This window comes from Leopardus geoffroyi, chromosome B4 (assembly GCF_018350155.1).
Source record: "Leopardus geoffroyi isolate Oge1 chromosome B4, O.geoffroyi_Oge1_pat1.0, whole genome shotgun sequence".
NCBI lineage: Eukaryota > Metazoa > Chordata > Mammalia > Carnivora > Felidae > Leopardus > Leopardus geoffroyi.
The window spans coordinates 49,052,152-49,067,443 of record NC_059341.1 but is presented as its reverse complement, the minus strand read 5'-3'; the positions used below and the strand labels follow the sequence as shown (position 1 = coordinate 49,067,443).

Below are 15,292 nucleotides of genomic sequence, written 5' to 3'. Positions count from 1 at the left end.
GAAAAACATGGGAAAAAACCCCTGAGGACCAGTTACATTCCTCACACGGCTGAGATCTGAGGCTGACTCATTTCTATCTTCCCTGACATGGGGTCTTGGACTCAAAGAACATGCGTGCTTCAGAGAAAGGAAGTTTTGGCATTTTTCTCTTCTTCTACATTAACCACATATAACTCTTCCCCAATTTCCCCAGGAAAAGAAAAGGGAAACCTCACAAAAAAGTACAGTAAAACCTTGGATTGCAAATAACTTGTTCTGCGAGTGTTCCGCAAACATTTCTCATAAGTTTCAACTTGATAAACGAGCGATGTCTTGTCATATGAGTAGTATGTGATGCTGGACGTCACATGATCACAACTGAGCCAATGGTTCTTGAAATTCACTTTGATATATGAGTGCTTTGGATTACAAGCATGTTTCCAGACTAAATTATGCTTGCAAACCAAGGTCTTACTGTATTCAGCAGAATGTCAGGAGTCCTATAGCTGTAAGAGCCCCACCCCAGTCTCTTCTATGCTCAGAAGACAAAGACATTTCAGCCACCACCTACCTTTACTGTGGGCCACGTGACGTAAGACACACACTAAAAATTCCCTGAAAGTGAAATTCTGTTTCAGGCCTAAATTCTCATCTTGCTTTTCCCTGCACTCTTGAATACACTGGTTTTTCGTGACGGCTTCTCTTATAACCATGTTTGTTCACCCCATGACCTGCATCTGTTCTCTACTTTCCTCATCCTGACTTGCAAAAGGCAAGATTAGACACTCCCAGCCCAATTACCACCCTGCCCGTTATGAACCATATCACGGGTAGTGCCCAATGAGCAGGAAAATGACATCAATGCCAATATGCCAATTCCCATGCCTTATCTATCACAGAAGGTGGGAAATACTTTATCCACTCACCTCAAATTGAAGAGAAAATTTATAGTCAGAGTCTTTGGCCATATCCTTGATGTAGGCATCAAAGTCATCCAGTTGAACTGGGCTTTATCAAACACAAAAAAATGTATGCTTTAAAAATCCTGTTGACAGGTATCTATTATATTGCTTAATGCCATACTTTTCACACACGAACAATTTTCTTGGAGAAAAAAAGAACTTTTACTTCTCCAAGGTTACCACTCACCATTTTTTGTTGTTGTTGTTAAAGTTACCAGTCCCTAATATATTGTAATTAAAAAGCGGGCCTTATAGGTTACACTTCCTTGAGATAGGAGAGACCTCTAGATTTTTAATTGGCTCTTACTCTAGCAATAAAATATTATATATATGCATACTCATATACCCACATGTATATAAGGTTGTTTCTAGAAAGCTCTGATTTATGGGAAAGAACAAAGGATTCGAGCCTGAAGTCATGCTTGAGTTATGGTTTTTCTTTATTTATTGTGTGATTATGGAGAATTTACCTAACTCTTGTAAGATTCAACATTATCTTCTATAAAATACTATGGTCCTACTTACCTTATAAGGTTGACATAGTATATTAAAGAACTTTCTAAATTTAAACAGCTTTACAAGTCTAAGGCCTTGTACTGCCAGCCTCGCCAGAAAGCTTTTAGTGCCTCACTCTTAGAGAGCCAGGTTGAGAGGCTTGTGTATCTATAAAAGTGTCAAAATGGTTCAAAGGTACAATCAGGTAACACCTCTGAGTTTACATTTCTGCATCTGTAGCAGAAGTTGTCACCTCTTGCCTTCTTCTTTTCATGAATAAGAATTACATTTTATTTCCTATAGTTTTCTGTAGCTGCTTTTCCTTTCCAGAGCCTACCAATACCAACCTGTTCTCTCAGCTTCTGCAGGATGCTGTACTCTGTCATCTATTTCGAGCCTTTTCACCCTGGCAGGATCCATCCAGCCCACCTTTCCCTTAATCTTGTTGCAAATTACTCCATTTACATCATCTACCTGTGGTCTTAGGTCTTATTAGCCAATACATAATATTAAATAGATATTTGTTTCAAGTTGTTGATTAGCCAATCTGATAGATTATGTTAAGAATTTAGTAGATTTTAAAGGGCATTATACCCGCCAGAGGCACATTTAAACCCTAATGGTTTCACTAAATAATATTAATGACTTGTATCCATAAAACACATGACAGTACATATATTCGCATATGGTATCTTGCTCAGTTGACCCCTGAAGTACACATGGGCAACATTAGCCCCATGCTTCAAGTGAGGGAGCCAAGGCTAAGTAAGTCAAGCAAATAGTCCAAGATCACATGGCTCTCAGCGGTAGACTAGCAGGCAGGGAGAATTCTTTCTGGTTCAAAGCTGTTCCTACTCCAAACTTGCTATCCTTCCAAAAGAATGGCTATACACGGGGCTCCTGTCCTGGAATGAACTCCATCAGACCTGCACTCTCTGGCTCTTGTTTTTGAGCAGTGCATTGACCTTCAGATTAGATTTACGATTCTAGTTTTCATCCTGTTACCAGGAGAATGGAGGCACAATAGGGAAGGCGATCTGAGAAAATATTTCTGAATTAGAAAAAGCAAAAGGAAAAGAGAGACAGAGGAAGGGCCAGGAAATAGAAGGATGAACATCAGGGAGAGGAGGAAGATGGTAAGGAGAAGCAAAAGAAAGCTGGGAGAGAGCAGAGATGAGGAGAATAAAGGTTTAGAGGGAAAAGGGAGAGGAAGAGGTAAAGCAAAGGAGTGTTGAAATGAAGGTAGGTGGAGATAGGAAAGGGGAGCCATGGGGACATGGTGCGGGGGCTTTCGGAGTGAAAGAGAAAGGGTACAGAGATGGCAAATGGAAATGTGGGGCGGGAGAGTCCCTGGAGAACTGGCTTTTAGAGAAGGAGGGAGGATTAGAAAAGAAACGAGAAGCGGGAAGGAGGAAGCTGGTTTGACGTGAGTTTGGGGCCTGTGGGCAGGTTCTACCACACCAACACTCTACCCAGACTGTTGTCCACACCCTCCTTCTCCTCCTCCTCTCTGCTGAGCCTTGGGAAAAGCAAGCCTGATAGAATCTCCCCTTTTGGTCCAGAGACCCTGTCCTCTAAACACTCTAGTCTATGCCTTTCTACCTTACTTAACAACCTAGCCAAGAACTTTGGGCAATAAATTCTTCCTGTTTCTGTCGAATCATTCTTTCCAGGTGATGGTACCTCTCTTCTGTGTTAGTTACTCTCATCTCTCCTGCATCAGTTGCTGTATACCAATGGACCGCATACTGATTTGAAATAGATTTAGGAAAAAATTATTCTGTTATCTATATGTGCCCCCCCCCCAAATCTATACGTCACGAAATGCTAAACAAATATTTTTATGTCCAAATTTTTTTGGTATTATGTATTCCATTAGCATGAATGCCATAGATTTGGCCGGAACCCCCAATTGCCTCCTATTAAGTCATCAATATTTAATCCAAGGCAAGAATCAAGGATGAACTCTATGTATGGAAATATTCCACTTTTTATATGCAGCGTTTGAACCAATGACCCAGAGGTGACAATCTAATTAGGCTTTTGAAATCAACCGACGGTTAATTTTTGCCCATCAAAATCTTAATTCTTATGACTTAGCAGTTCAGTAGATAAGTGAAACTATAGGCTGGCTACGGTAATTATCCTTTTCTATTTATTATAAAGATTTCCAGAGACAGCATTTCTCAAAGTAATTATTATAATATCAAATAGAGTAAAAGCTTTTCCCTGCACTATGCACAGAATTTCAAAGTACAAACCAGTAAAGGTTCTTGTACAACTTTGATGTAGCTAACTATTAGACATTTTCTAGATTGAGAATGGCAGATAGCTTTCTATGAAAGACTTTTATAATTCCTAACAACCCATTCTTTACCAGTTTTCATATGATGATGATTTTCCTTATTCCTAACTTGGTTTTTGTGATATGCTTTCTTAGTGATCACTGACACCAACACATAATAGTTTAGACATTGTAGGTACACATTTGCCTCTTTCTTAAGCATCTCCTCTATTTGAAGACAAGCAATTGTTTTAATTTGCAAAGTTAAGATCATTATGAAGACCTTTTTTAAATAAAATATTTTTAAAGGAAGTAGTAAGAAAAACTTAAAGGTATTGTATATTTCAAGGTTTTATGGATTGGATCTTAAATGTTTTCACCACAAAAAGGAAACAATAATTATGTGACATGATGGAGATGTTGGCTAAATGCTATAATACATCGCACAATTTACATTTACACAATGTTACATGTCGGTTATATCTTAATGATAAAGAACAACTTACTTAGTCAGTTTCCTCTTCTTTAAACCATTTTTACTCCTGAGAATTAAAAAAAAAAAAAAAGACAAGTTTATCTGAGCAAAAGAATTGATTGACATAATGATTAAATTTGAAGAGCTTTAAATAATTATATCAGGCTCCGCAATTTTATTTAATTTTCATTAAACATTGTCTCCATTTTGTTGAATTACTTTTCCTTAAATGAGAAGATAATGATAATAATTTCAGATTCATTTTGTAAAAACCCTGTTAGATTGCAGGAACATCCTGCATTTTAGGTTTCCGATTTGCCAAATACCGAATTCTAGAAATGTAATTTCTTACTACTAGTGGTTAAATTGCTGAAGTATTTTTATAAATATACATAGAAGTACCTACTACTTGAATACTCCAGGCTCTACAGATAAGAAGGAAAGAGTTGGGGAATAAAATGGAGAACTAATGTCTAGGAGGGTAGACATGTTGTTTGTCAAAGACTAAAAGAACCTTTGGACATTTTCCCTGGGAACATGAGTGTGTGCTATCAGTTTTGGCATGCATCTTACAGAATTCTATGATGGTGTTGTTCTTATTCAATCTTGAATTTGTTTTTTTTTTTAAGTTTATTTATTCATTTTGAGAGAGGCAGAGACAGTGTGAGTGAGGAAGGGGGAGAGAAAAAGGAGAGAGAGAGAATCCCAGTCAGGCTCAACATGGGGCTTGAACCCACAAAGCCGTGAGATCATGACCTCAGCTGAAACCAAGAGTCGAATTTTTGAGCTAGTTTTTTAAGCTATCTGAAGACTTGGACCTATCACTTACTAGTTCTTAATTCATTACTATTCTGTAAGCTCAAACACATACAATGCTAATGTGTGCTTCAGTTAATTACATTTTAGGGGCTATTTAGAGTAATTGTTTCAACCAATAAATCAGATAACTGACCTAAGCTAGGGAATGCTAACATGCTATCTGATGAAACACTTCATTCCTGTGTATTGATATGATTGAGGGCTAGCAACAATTTTTATAAGTAATTTCCCAAGGTCTTTAAATATTGATGGAAGCACCCAAACTTCCTGAAAATATACAATCTATAGTAAATAACCAGTTGTGACCTGAGTGCTCTCATGTGCCCAAATATTTATTTATACTGAAATTGTGAATGTTTGGGTACCTTCATTTCTAGAAAGGCTTTAGCAGAATGAAGCCCTGCTTCTTCTGTGCTCTCATAGTACTTTGTCAATGGAGTATTTCTCATGATGTCTATCAGCTGCATATGTGCTCCTTTCTAGACAGTCCTTCCCCCCCCCCCAACGAGCTGAGCACAGTTAATAGAACACGTGGTGGTGCTCAAAAAATCTTACTTAATTGGACCGAAACAAAACATCTTTGCTGGGATGCTTGGGTGGCTCCATCAGTTAAGCATCTGATTCTTGATTTCGGCACAGGTCAAGATCTCTCAGTTCATGAGATCAAGCCCCGTGCTGGGCTCTGTGCTGGGCATGGATCCCGCTTGGGATTCTCTCTCTTTCTCTCTCTCTGCCCCTCCCCCGCTGGCACGTTCACATGCTCTCCCTCTCTCAAAATAAATAAACACTAAAAAAAATCTTTGCCATGTTGCCCTCACAGTTTTACTCAATGATTCAATTAGGAATTTGATGTTAGACTTGGGAAATGGAACTGGTGGGTGGAGAGGAAGTAATAAGGGTAGGGAATGTAGGGAAATTTCCATAAAGGCAAATGGTGTTTCTTGTTTTCATTTTCTGGTTTCAGGCGGTTTTTATTTCTTCCCACTTCTGAGTGATGACAATCCATTCCACAGCTCATGTCTTATTTTTTCTCCCTCATCCTCTGTCTTCCATACTTGAGATTTAGTGGGAAGAGACATTACAGTTTTTACTTTGCCTCCCCCCCCCAACCCCTGCCTTCAAAAAGCCACTGTAATGTTGGACAAGGCTGTATCATCTAAGCATTTTAGAACTTAAAAGAACACCTTCCGAATAATGTTTACTCAGCTCTTGTGAAGGTAGCAGAGTTAACTTTAGGAATCCCACAATGACTTCATGTAGTAGAAACTAATCAATTTGGTGCTTTGTGACACAGGAATGTTAGCTTAGATAGCTAACAGTTTGGCGAAGTCAGGAGGCTGCCCAACATATTTTGTGATTGGGAGTGAAAAAACAAACAAACAAACAAACCCAAACCTCAAGCTTTCTTATCCAAGCAGACTTTAAGGGAAATTTGGAAGAAACAAATGTCTGTGGAGAGTGACGCTGAATACATTCAGTGCTGACATATTAAGCTGCTATTATTCAACAGCTGTATGGAAGCCTGGTTCGTGGAAGAGAGGCCCTTTTTTTTCTTTCAATCTCATTCATTGATTGAATTAACTTTTACATATAATGTAAAATTCCACCACATGGTTTGAATGACTTATTGTGTCAAGTGTATATTTATGTGTATATGTTCAGGATTTGTGTACAATCTTTACGTTTTGCTTAGATTTTGCTGAAATCCCAAAGATTCCAAAGGATCCTTATATCCTTAGGCTGTGGGATAAGGACAGGGCTGAATTATGAGACTCCCCGGCAACGCTGATAGAACGTTCCTATGTTTTCCATTGCTGTGCTAATTCTAAGACTACAATCAGGGGACAATTCACTTTTGAACACATAAGTTAAGCTTTTGCCAGCCATTTTAACTTCAGCACATTATGGAAAGAACTAGCTTGTGTGTGTGTGCCACAGTGAACATCTGAGGTGATGTTAGGGTATCATCTTGTCATTGCAAAATATTTTTTTAATAAAAGTGATAACACCCATTAGATATGCAGAATATATGCATACACAGCCATGCACATCTTTTAATCTTCTCTTTCACTCATATTAGGTAAGGTTCAAAATCCTGATGACTCCAAGAAGTTAAGACGCGTAAGTTCTCCATGGTTATGACATCTTGGAAAGCCAACCAGACTGGAATTCATTGCAAAGGAGAATACAAGGCATGGCAGAGACATGGGATTTATAATGGCCACAAACAAACAAACAAACAAACAAGCAAACAAACATCCACCTCCAACATGAACCCCAAACACTCTAAATGTCCCCAATGTCATAAGCTCTACTTACTCTTTCATAGGTTAAATGGAAATCATCCCCAAATCTTAAAAAGGTGTTTAGAGTTACATCATTCTCTGAATAAAGTGTGCAAAAACCACGAGTAAAGCCGAGCAGTTTAAACTAAATGTTGCCTCACCCTTAAAATGACAACCGTTGACAATTTAGAGCAAGCAGATGAATACTTGAGTAGAGCATGAGGTGACTATGGCCTTAGAGAGAGAGAGAGAGAGAGAGAGAGAGTAGTAGCAATGAATCCAGATGGAGCTAGTCTGAATGAAACGGTTTTCTCTGACTAGGAAACATGATCTGAGATGACTGTAGCCAGAAATCCTGGCAGAATACCATGTTGAAACTAAGCCACCTGGGCATTGGTGCTCTGCCCTGGTTTTTCTACCACCCTGGGACAGATTTGAGCAATACCATGAGCCAGAAAGAGTCCCTTGATTTCCACACAAACCACTCATCCAGAGGATTTTACAAAATGATCAGGAACGTCTATTTCCATGAAGTTGGTAGTTTAGGGAAGAATCAGGGTATGTGTGAGGAAGGAGGCGGGGCAGGTGGCTCTGTTACTTCTAGAGTAGGTGAAATGTGAAGACGAACCATGTGGAGAGGATTAACAATGGCTATTTAGCAGGGAAAAATATCCACAAGTTACTAGATGAGGGGAAAAGTAGCGAACAGGAGGGAATTCGGGTGGCTTTGTGAGTACTGAGGTAGCTGTACCCCAAAAAAAGCAAAGATAATGTATTTTATTTCTTTTATGTATCTGACACAGCACAAGCCAAAGGCTGAAAGCATAGTTTACGTTCAGTCCATGTTCATTGGTTGATATGCGTGTGGTTCACTGGAAATGACAGAGAGCTGGGGGCTCTATGTTTTGCCTTCTCTTCTCACGTGGAGATAACCATTTCCAGTCTCAAGACCATTCTTCTAAAAACTACTGAAGGGTTTTTTAAAAACAACAAATAGGGGGCACCTGGGTGGCTCAGTTGGTTAGGCATCTGACTCTTGGTTTCGGCTCAGGTCCTGATCCCAGGGTCTTGAGATCAGGCCCCGTGTTCGCATCTGTGCTGGGCATGGAGCCTGCTTAAGATTCTCTCTTCCTCCCTCTGCTCCTCTCCCCATTCTCTCTCTCTCTCTCTCTCTCTCTCTCTCTCTCTCTCTCAAAAAAAGGATTTTTTTTAAACCAACAGACAAAACTACTGAATGGTTCCCCCCCCCACCCCCCAACTTGGGTCTAGTGCTATTTGACCAGTACTATAAGTAGCAGACCCTAAAGGGTTTGTTGGAATTTGAAGATGCGTTTATTAAGGGGACCTATTAACAAAGGCATGCAAAAATGCATAGGCCTGATATAAGCTTAAAAACCAGACTGTGGGAAAGTCAGAGAATTAAACAGAGAAATTTATAGGGTAGCATATGCAGCTTTCTTTCTTTTGTTTTAATTGAGATCTGTGGAGGGTACTTTACGGGTATTGACTACAATTGGTCTGATGATAGGTAGCATACTTGAGAATGATTAATAGATGTTGAGTAAAAATTGATGCATACGTTGAAGGTCAAAATGGAATTTATACGCACTATTTGTACCTGAATGCCATCTGATGTCAAATACTTAAAATATTGTGTTGGGTATAGTGAAGCCCTATACTAAAAACTGTTATTAAAACCAACTTAGAGGGGCCCCCAGGTGGCTCCGTTGGTTAAGTGTCCAACTCTTCATTTTGCCTCAGGTTGTGAGATCTGATCTCTTATGGTTGTGAGATCGAGCACCGAGTTGGGTTCCACGCTGGGTGAGAAGCCTGCTTAAGATTCTCTCTCTCTCTTCCTCTGCCCCTCCCCTGCTTGCGTGCATGGGCACACACGCGTGCACATTTTTTTCCTCTCTCAAAATAAATAAATAAATAAATAAATAAATAAATAAATAAAAAACCAAGTTAGAATAACAGCAAATGGTCCTCATCATCCAGAACATTCCTCTGATTTCCTTACTTAACACATCATGTCTAGTGTACTTCAACAGCTTTCCTCTAGTCTCTCTTTTAAAAAAAAGAAAAATGCAAATTCTGGTATAAACAATCTCTACTGTGAGGAAGTCCTTTTTTGTATTTCTTCCATTGCAACTCAAAATCCTAACCTTGCTGGCTGTGTTTATTCTGTCCTTGGAGAAACTGAAGAACATTTAATCAATTGTCTTTTTGAATACATAACTCTACAGATTGCTTTTCGCCTTTTACTCTTTCCCTATTCCCCCCGCCCATGCACCATTTTTCCAGTTCATGAACTATTTTTATTGCTTTTTTCTGAGTCCTTCTGAAGTTGTCCAGATACCTGGATCTGCCTGTACATAATTTAGCACCTAAACACCATGGATACTTCAGGACAATGATTTTTGGTTTTGGTCAGGAAACCACTACTTTTCTTTTCCTGTGGCTCAGGAAAGGGAATAGATCCTTCTAGATACGTTAGCCTGAGATTTCAAGATGATGATGATGATGATTATATTTTATAAAAACTGAAAAAGTACTCTTTTGAGATTTGATTATTAAAAATATTTAAAAGTTAAGAAAATAAGAATTTAAAGGAAGCTGCTTTTTACAGAGGAAAGAATAGATTTCAGAGAAACCTGGATTTGGAACCTGGATATTTTAGATGGTAGTATGATGTTAAGATAATCTCCTTAAGAGATTCTTTGGCATATTTCTTTTTTTTTCAATATATGAAATTTATTGTCAAATTGGTTTCCATACAACACCCAGTGCTCATCCCAAAAGGTGCCCTCCTCAATACCCATCACCCACCCTCCCCTCCCTCCCACCCCCCATCAACCCTCAGTTTGTTCTCAGTTTTTAAGAGTCTCTTCTGCTTTGGCTCTCTCCCACTCTAACCTCTTTTTTTTTTTTTTTCCTTCCCCTCCTCCACGGGTTTCTGTTAAGTTTCTCAGGATCCACATAAGAGTGAACACATATGGTATCTGTCTTTCTCTGTATGGCTTATTTCACTTAGCATCACACTCTCCAGTTCCATCCACGTTGCTACAAAGGGCCATATTTCATTCTTTCTCATTGCCATGTAGTACTCCATTGTGTATATAAACCACAATTTCTTTATCCATTCATCAGTTGATGGACATTTAGGTTCTTTCCACAATTTGGCTATTGTTGAGAGTGCTGCTATAAACATTGGGGTACAAGTGCCCCTATGCATCAGTACTCCTGTATCCCTTGGATAAATTCCTAGCAGTGCTATTGCTGGGTCATAGGGTAGGTCTGTTTTTAATTTTCTGAGGAACCTCCACACTGTTTTCCAGAGTGGCTGCACCAGTTTGCATTCCCACCAACAGTTCTTTGGCATATTTCTAAGATGGGGCTGATAATACTCTCTGCAGAGTTGTGGGGACAATTAAATAAGATAATTATACAAAGAGGCTTGCAAATAGCCATTTGTTCAATATTCACTGAGTTAGCATTAACTACGAAAACACTGAGACCCCAAACACAGTACAGTATTCTTGGCTCTCTACCTTCATGCATTTCTTTGTTGTTGGAAACAGAGTTCTCTAATGGATGGAGATGGTAAGGAAAATGGGAAGCATCATTTACTAAGATAAGAAGCCAATGCATTGATTGAATGAAGAAACAAATGACTAGTAATAAATGGAAGAAAAGCTTGCCAAGAACATCCCAAGAAGAAAATTTTAATTGGGAAACCAATATAGGTATAGGCCATCTTGGTACCATTAACTACTTTAATCCATTTCAAGACATGAGTCATAATTTCAGATGTTGCCAAGCACATAAAATAATTAAAAAGAATTTTTCCTTTTTGTTTTACTTCTGGAGGGTTAACTTTATAGACTTTGTGTTAGGTAAACAGTAAAAAAAAAAATCACTTACCAAGGATTAATATAAAATGCCAAAAGATAATCAGTCCAAAGACATGAGGGTAGCAGGGTTAAGAAAGCAAATATACTCCTACGCCTGTGAGCATTAATAGATAACAGATGTAAAGATGAAAAAGTGGCAAGAGTTAGTAGCATAAACTGTGAACAGATATCAGTAAATTACCTACGAAGATCAATTAAAATGACAAGCATCTTAATTATGATTAAATATTATTTCATTCTGTGAAACTTAAACGTGAGGGCTTAAGTGCTATCATATTGCCAAAATCAGTTTGATTCGCACACATCCATATTGTAATCAGATATATTTCTTTCAACTTCTGTTGTGTCAATTAGTCTGCTATTAGGTGATTACATTTTACATCAGTTAAATGAGACTCTTCAATGCCTCATTAGCTAGCTCCGGTCTTATTCTTGGGTATTATTACCCTTGCAATGCTTAAACCTCTTTTAAGGAACCATTATAACATCACTTGATAGCTAACAGCAGCTCGTGGGAGGAAACATAAACCGTCAATTTGTGCGTATACTGATTTTGACAAAGACTCCGAGCTTCTGGGACACATTCTTACAAAGCTGCACCCGTAGGTATGACTTTCTATATTATTTTTAGTTTAAATTAATACCTTCTTTCTCAAAAATAACCCTTAAAACAGAGCTATGGTATGACACTCAGGTATCATTTTTCAAGACAAGGAGCTCAGCAAACTGCCTGTTCTGGAATCTGACTGATACTCAGCTGAGTGAGAGCAAAATTATTTCAAAAAGTGTGTTTTGAATCCAATTTCAGGTATTCAAACCACCTGCAAAATAGAACATTCATTAATGTGGATTTTAAACTGCCCTATGGCTGCATCTATAACTATTCTGAGAATTAGTGGGGGGAAATGGCATCACCTTGTCACTCTAGTTACTACAAATTCCCACTGAGATATCTATTTTGTCAGCCAGGAAATGCTGGTGTGCTGGCAAACTATCTTTGCCAAGAGCTGGTGGAGAATTTTCTAGATTTTCTAGAAAGGTCCTGAAGTGAATTCTTTTTTTGCCTCAGCTCTCCTATAACTGGTCTCTCACATTCTATCCATTGTGAGTGATTGTGTAGTTAGTCAATACATAGGTGTCCTGAGTCGCCAAGTATAACTGGGCCAATTTCTACATGGGCTGCTCATCACTGCTTTGTGACTGAGCCTTTTTAAAGGGTGAGCCAGACCAGAAACACGCATCAGTGAATTAGTTTCTTAATCTTGGCAAGAGTGTTAATGTAGTCTAACAAACCTAGAAATGTTTACTAACTTTTCACCATCGAGGGGTTATGGGTTCTTTTTCTTCATAGTTAGCAAAAATCCATTCAGGCTAAAATTTAAAAATAGCACGACATATTGTCTTGTTAAAAAGAATCCTATTTCAACTAGACTTTCAACTGCTAGATGCCCACTCAGGGAAGCAGAATTTATATTTCAGTTAAAGCCCTCCCTCTTTCATTGATTCCGTAAAGTTTCTAGTCTCACCTAACTATTTCTTTAAGATCACCATTTTGGGGGATTTGGAAAACAAGAAAAAAACCTCAGATCTCTTACGGGGATTAACATGAAATGTATACATTTAAATAAATGTGCTTTGCATGGTCACTTGCAAAAGAAACAAAGTAGATCCTGTAAGCAGTGCTGGCTCCATTTTAAATGGTTACTTCATTAGCAATTTTGTTAGGCATCCATTGCAGCGGAGAGGATCGTTAATTCTCATCTATCACTGTTAAAGTATAATGTCAAGCAATTTAATCTCCTGACAGTGCTTTCTTAATTCTGAAAATACCTCCTCCCTCCAGGTCCGTAATATGCCAGCAGGCAGAAAAAAATGAAGCCGTGTTTTTCTATGGGACTTTACTTGCCCTTGAGATTTATTTACCTGTAAGTGTAACAGTTGAGAGCCCTGGGCTGTACACGTCTACTTGACTTTTGAACAAAAGGTGGTGGCTCACATTCCCGGGCACTGAAGTGTCAGTTTGAGATAGAGATGCTGCTCTGTCACATGCTGCTTCTGTGGGGTCTGTCCTGTGCCTTCGGCTGCCACCTGTTCAATGTGGGTCTTGCACTTACGCCCTTCCTTAGCTATGGGCTACATTCATGACTGCGTTAGTCCTTTGATTAATATAGTAAATACTGAGCAGACTAAGACATTTTCTCTACTTTGTGACTACAGTAAACTTATATGAACTTAATGTAGTTGGTGAAGAAAATCTAACCTTCAAAGTCCGCTATCACCGAAATTGTGAAAGGATAATCAGACAAAACCATTTATCCGCAAAAGATAGTAAAATAAAGGAGGCACACACAGCATAGATAAGCTGTCTAGAGGCTTATTCCAAAATAATGCTCACCAATTGTATGGAAGCTTTCCATCCCTCTCCAAAGATGCAAAATTGACAAAAGTTCCTGCTCCACATTCCCTGTTTGGAAGGAACCACAAAATTAGGTTACTGCTTGACAGAGCACTCTTTTACCTTGATATAATAGAGAGCCTTTACTGGTTTATCATCACAGCATTAAATTTATAAAGGGGCGGGGGGCGCCTGGGTGGCTCATTCGATTAAGCATCCAGCTGTTAATTTTGGCTCAGATCATGATCTCACAGTTCACTTCATGAGATAGAGCCCCATGTCAGGCTCCATACTGACAGCACAGAGTCTGCTTGGGATTCTCTCTCTCCCTCTCTCTCTGCAACCCCTTCCCCCCCATGCTCACTCTCTCTCTCCAAAAGAAAAAAAAAACAACTTAAAAAACATCTAAGTTCCATGTACTTCTGTTTCACATGCAATGCAAAATAGAAAGATAAAATAATTTTTCATAAGGTTGCACATGCCCAAGTCATTTGAAGCCAAAAGGATTTGTTTTCAATCCTTTCCAAAAGGCACTCATGATCCTAGCTTAAATCTCTCTCTCTTTTTATTTTTTAGTGTCTACTTATTTATTTAGAGAGAGAGTGAGCATAAACAGGGAGAGAGGGAGAGAGAGAAAATCCCAAGTAGGCTCTGTGTTGTCAGCGTGGAGCCTGATGCGTAACTCGATCTCATGAACCATGAGATCATGACCTGAGCTGAAATCAAGAGTCAGATGCTTAATCGACTGAGCCACCCAGGGACCCCAATCCTAACATAAAGCTTTGAACTGTTTGGGGCATAATATTTTTTACAAAGCCTCCTAGACCGAGGGTTTTCTGTTTTCAGCACATATTCTTTGTGGGGTTTTGTTTTTATAGCATTTAAATTTCCTCTCTAAAATGATGGTGGATCAAGTTGGATTTTTTTTTCCTCCAAAAATTTCTCCTCACGTTGGGATGTCCATGTGATGTATCAATTGAGATAAGAGTATAAAAAGTGATACATATTGAAATAGATTGGCTTATGCAGTGCCTCTTGTCCAGAATGTTGCTTATTAATCTGTCAGTAGAAATTACTGTTAAAGTTGTTGTAAAGTTTTTTTCCCCAGAAGTGGAGGTAAAAAGTAAACATATTCTCATGCCTTCTCCACCTTTGCCTAATGTCAATGGATAAACAACACAGCTCACTGGGCTCATGCATCTCATTTTCCCCCCTATATGAAATTGATTGACTTATTCAGAACTGAAGAAGGGATTTTGACATTACTGGCACATGTACTAATCACTTTAGTTACCTGCCTGCTCTTATTACAGTGTTCTAAAAACATTTTTCTTCTCTTTTTAAAAAAAATTTTTTTAAGTTTATTTATTTATTTTGTGTGTGTGTGTGTGAGAGAGAGAGAGCAGGGGAGGGGCAGAGAGAGAGGGAAAGAGAGGATCCCAAGCAGGATCTCAGCTGTCAGCACAGAGCCAGATGAGAGGCTTGAACTCACAAACCGTGAGATCATGACATGAGCCAAAACTGAGTCGGACACTCAACCGACTGAGCCACCCAAGTGCCTGGAACATTTTTCTTCTTTGAAAAGTACACTAATATATTATTATATCACATTGTGCTATAAATTACACACCATCAATTAATTTTCCTATGTCAATTTCCTATATATAGGATTTACTTTACCTTA

General features: G+C 38.7%; 1 protein-coding gene across 2 annotated transcripts in view; it reads right to left on the bottom strand.

Moving 5' to 3' along the window:
* The window catches only part of PTPRO (protein tyrosine phosphatase receptor type O), a 243,670-nt gene that overhangs the window by 27,942 nt on the left and 200,436 nt on the right, over window positions 1–15,292 (bottom strand). Inside the window, exons 16-19 of one of the 2 annotated variants that reach the window (XM_045464471.1) lie at window positions 13,609–13,677; window positions 11,224–11,307; window positions 4,227–4,262; window positions 906–987 (exon numbers count right to left, since the gene is read on the bottom strand). In XM_045464471.1, coding sequence (XP_045320427.1) covers window positions 906–987; window positions 4,227–4,262; window positions 11,224–11,307; window positions 13,609–13,677 — 271 coding nt within the window. The remainder of the gene's footprint in view (window positions 1–905; window positions 988–4,226; window positions 4,263–11,223; window positions 11,308–13,608; window positions 13,678–15,292) is intronic. The other variant, XM_045464473.1, reaches the window with a different exon arrangement.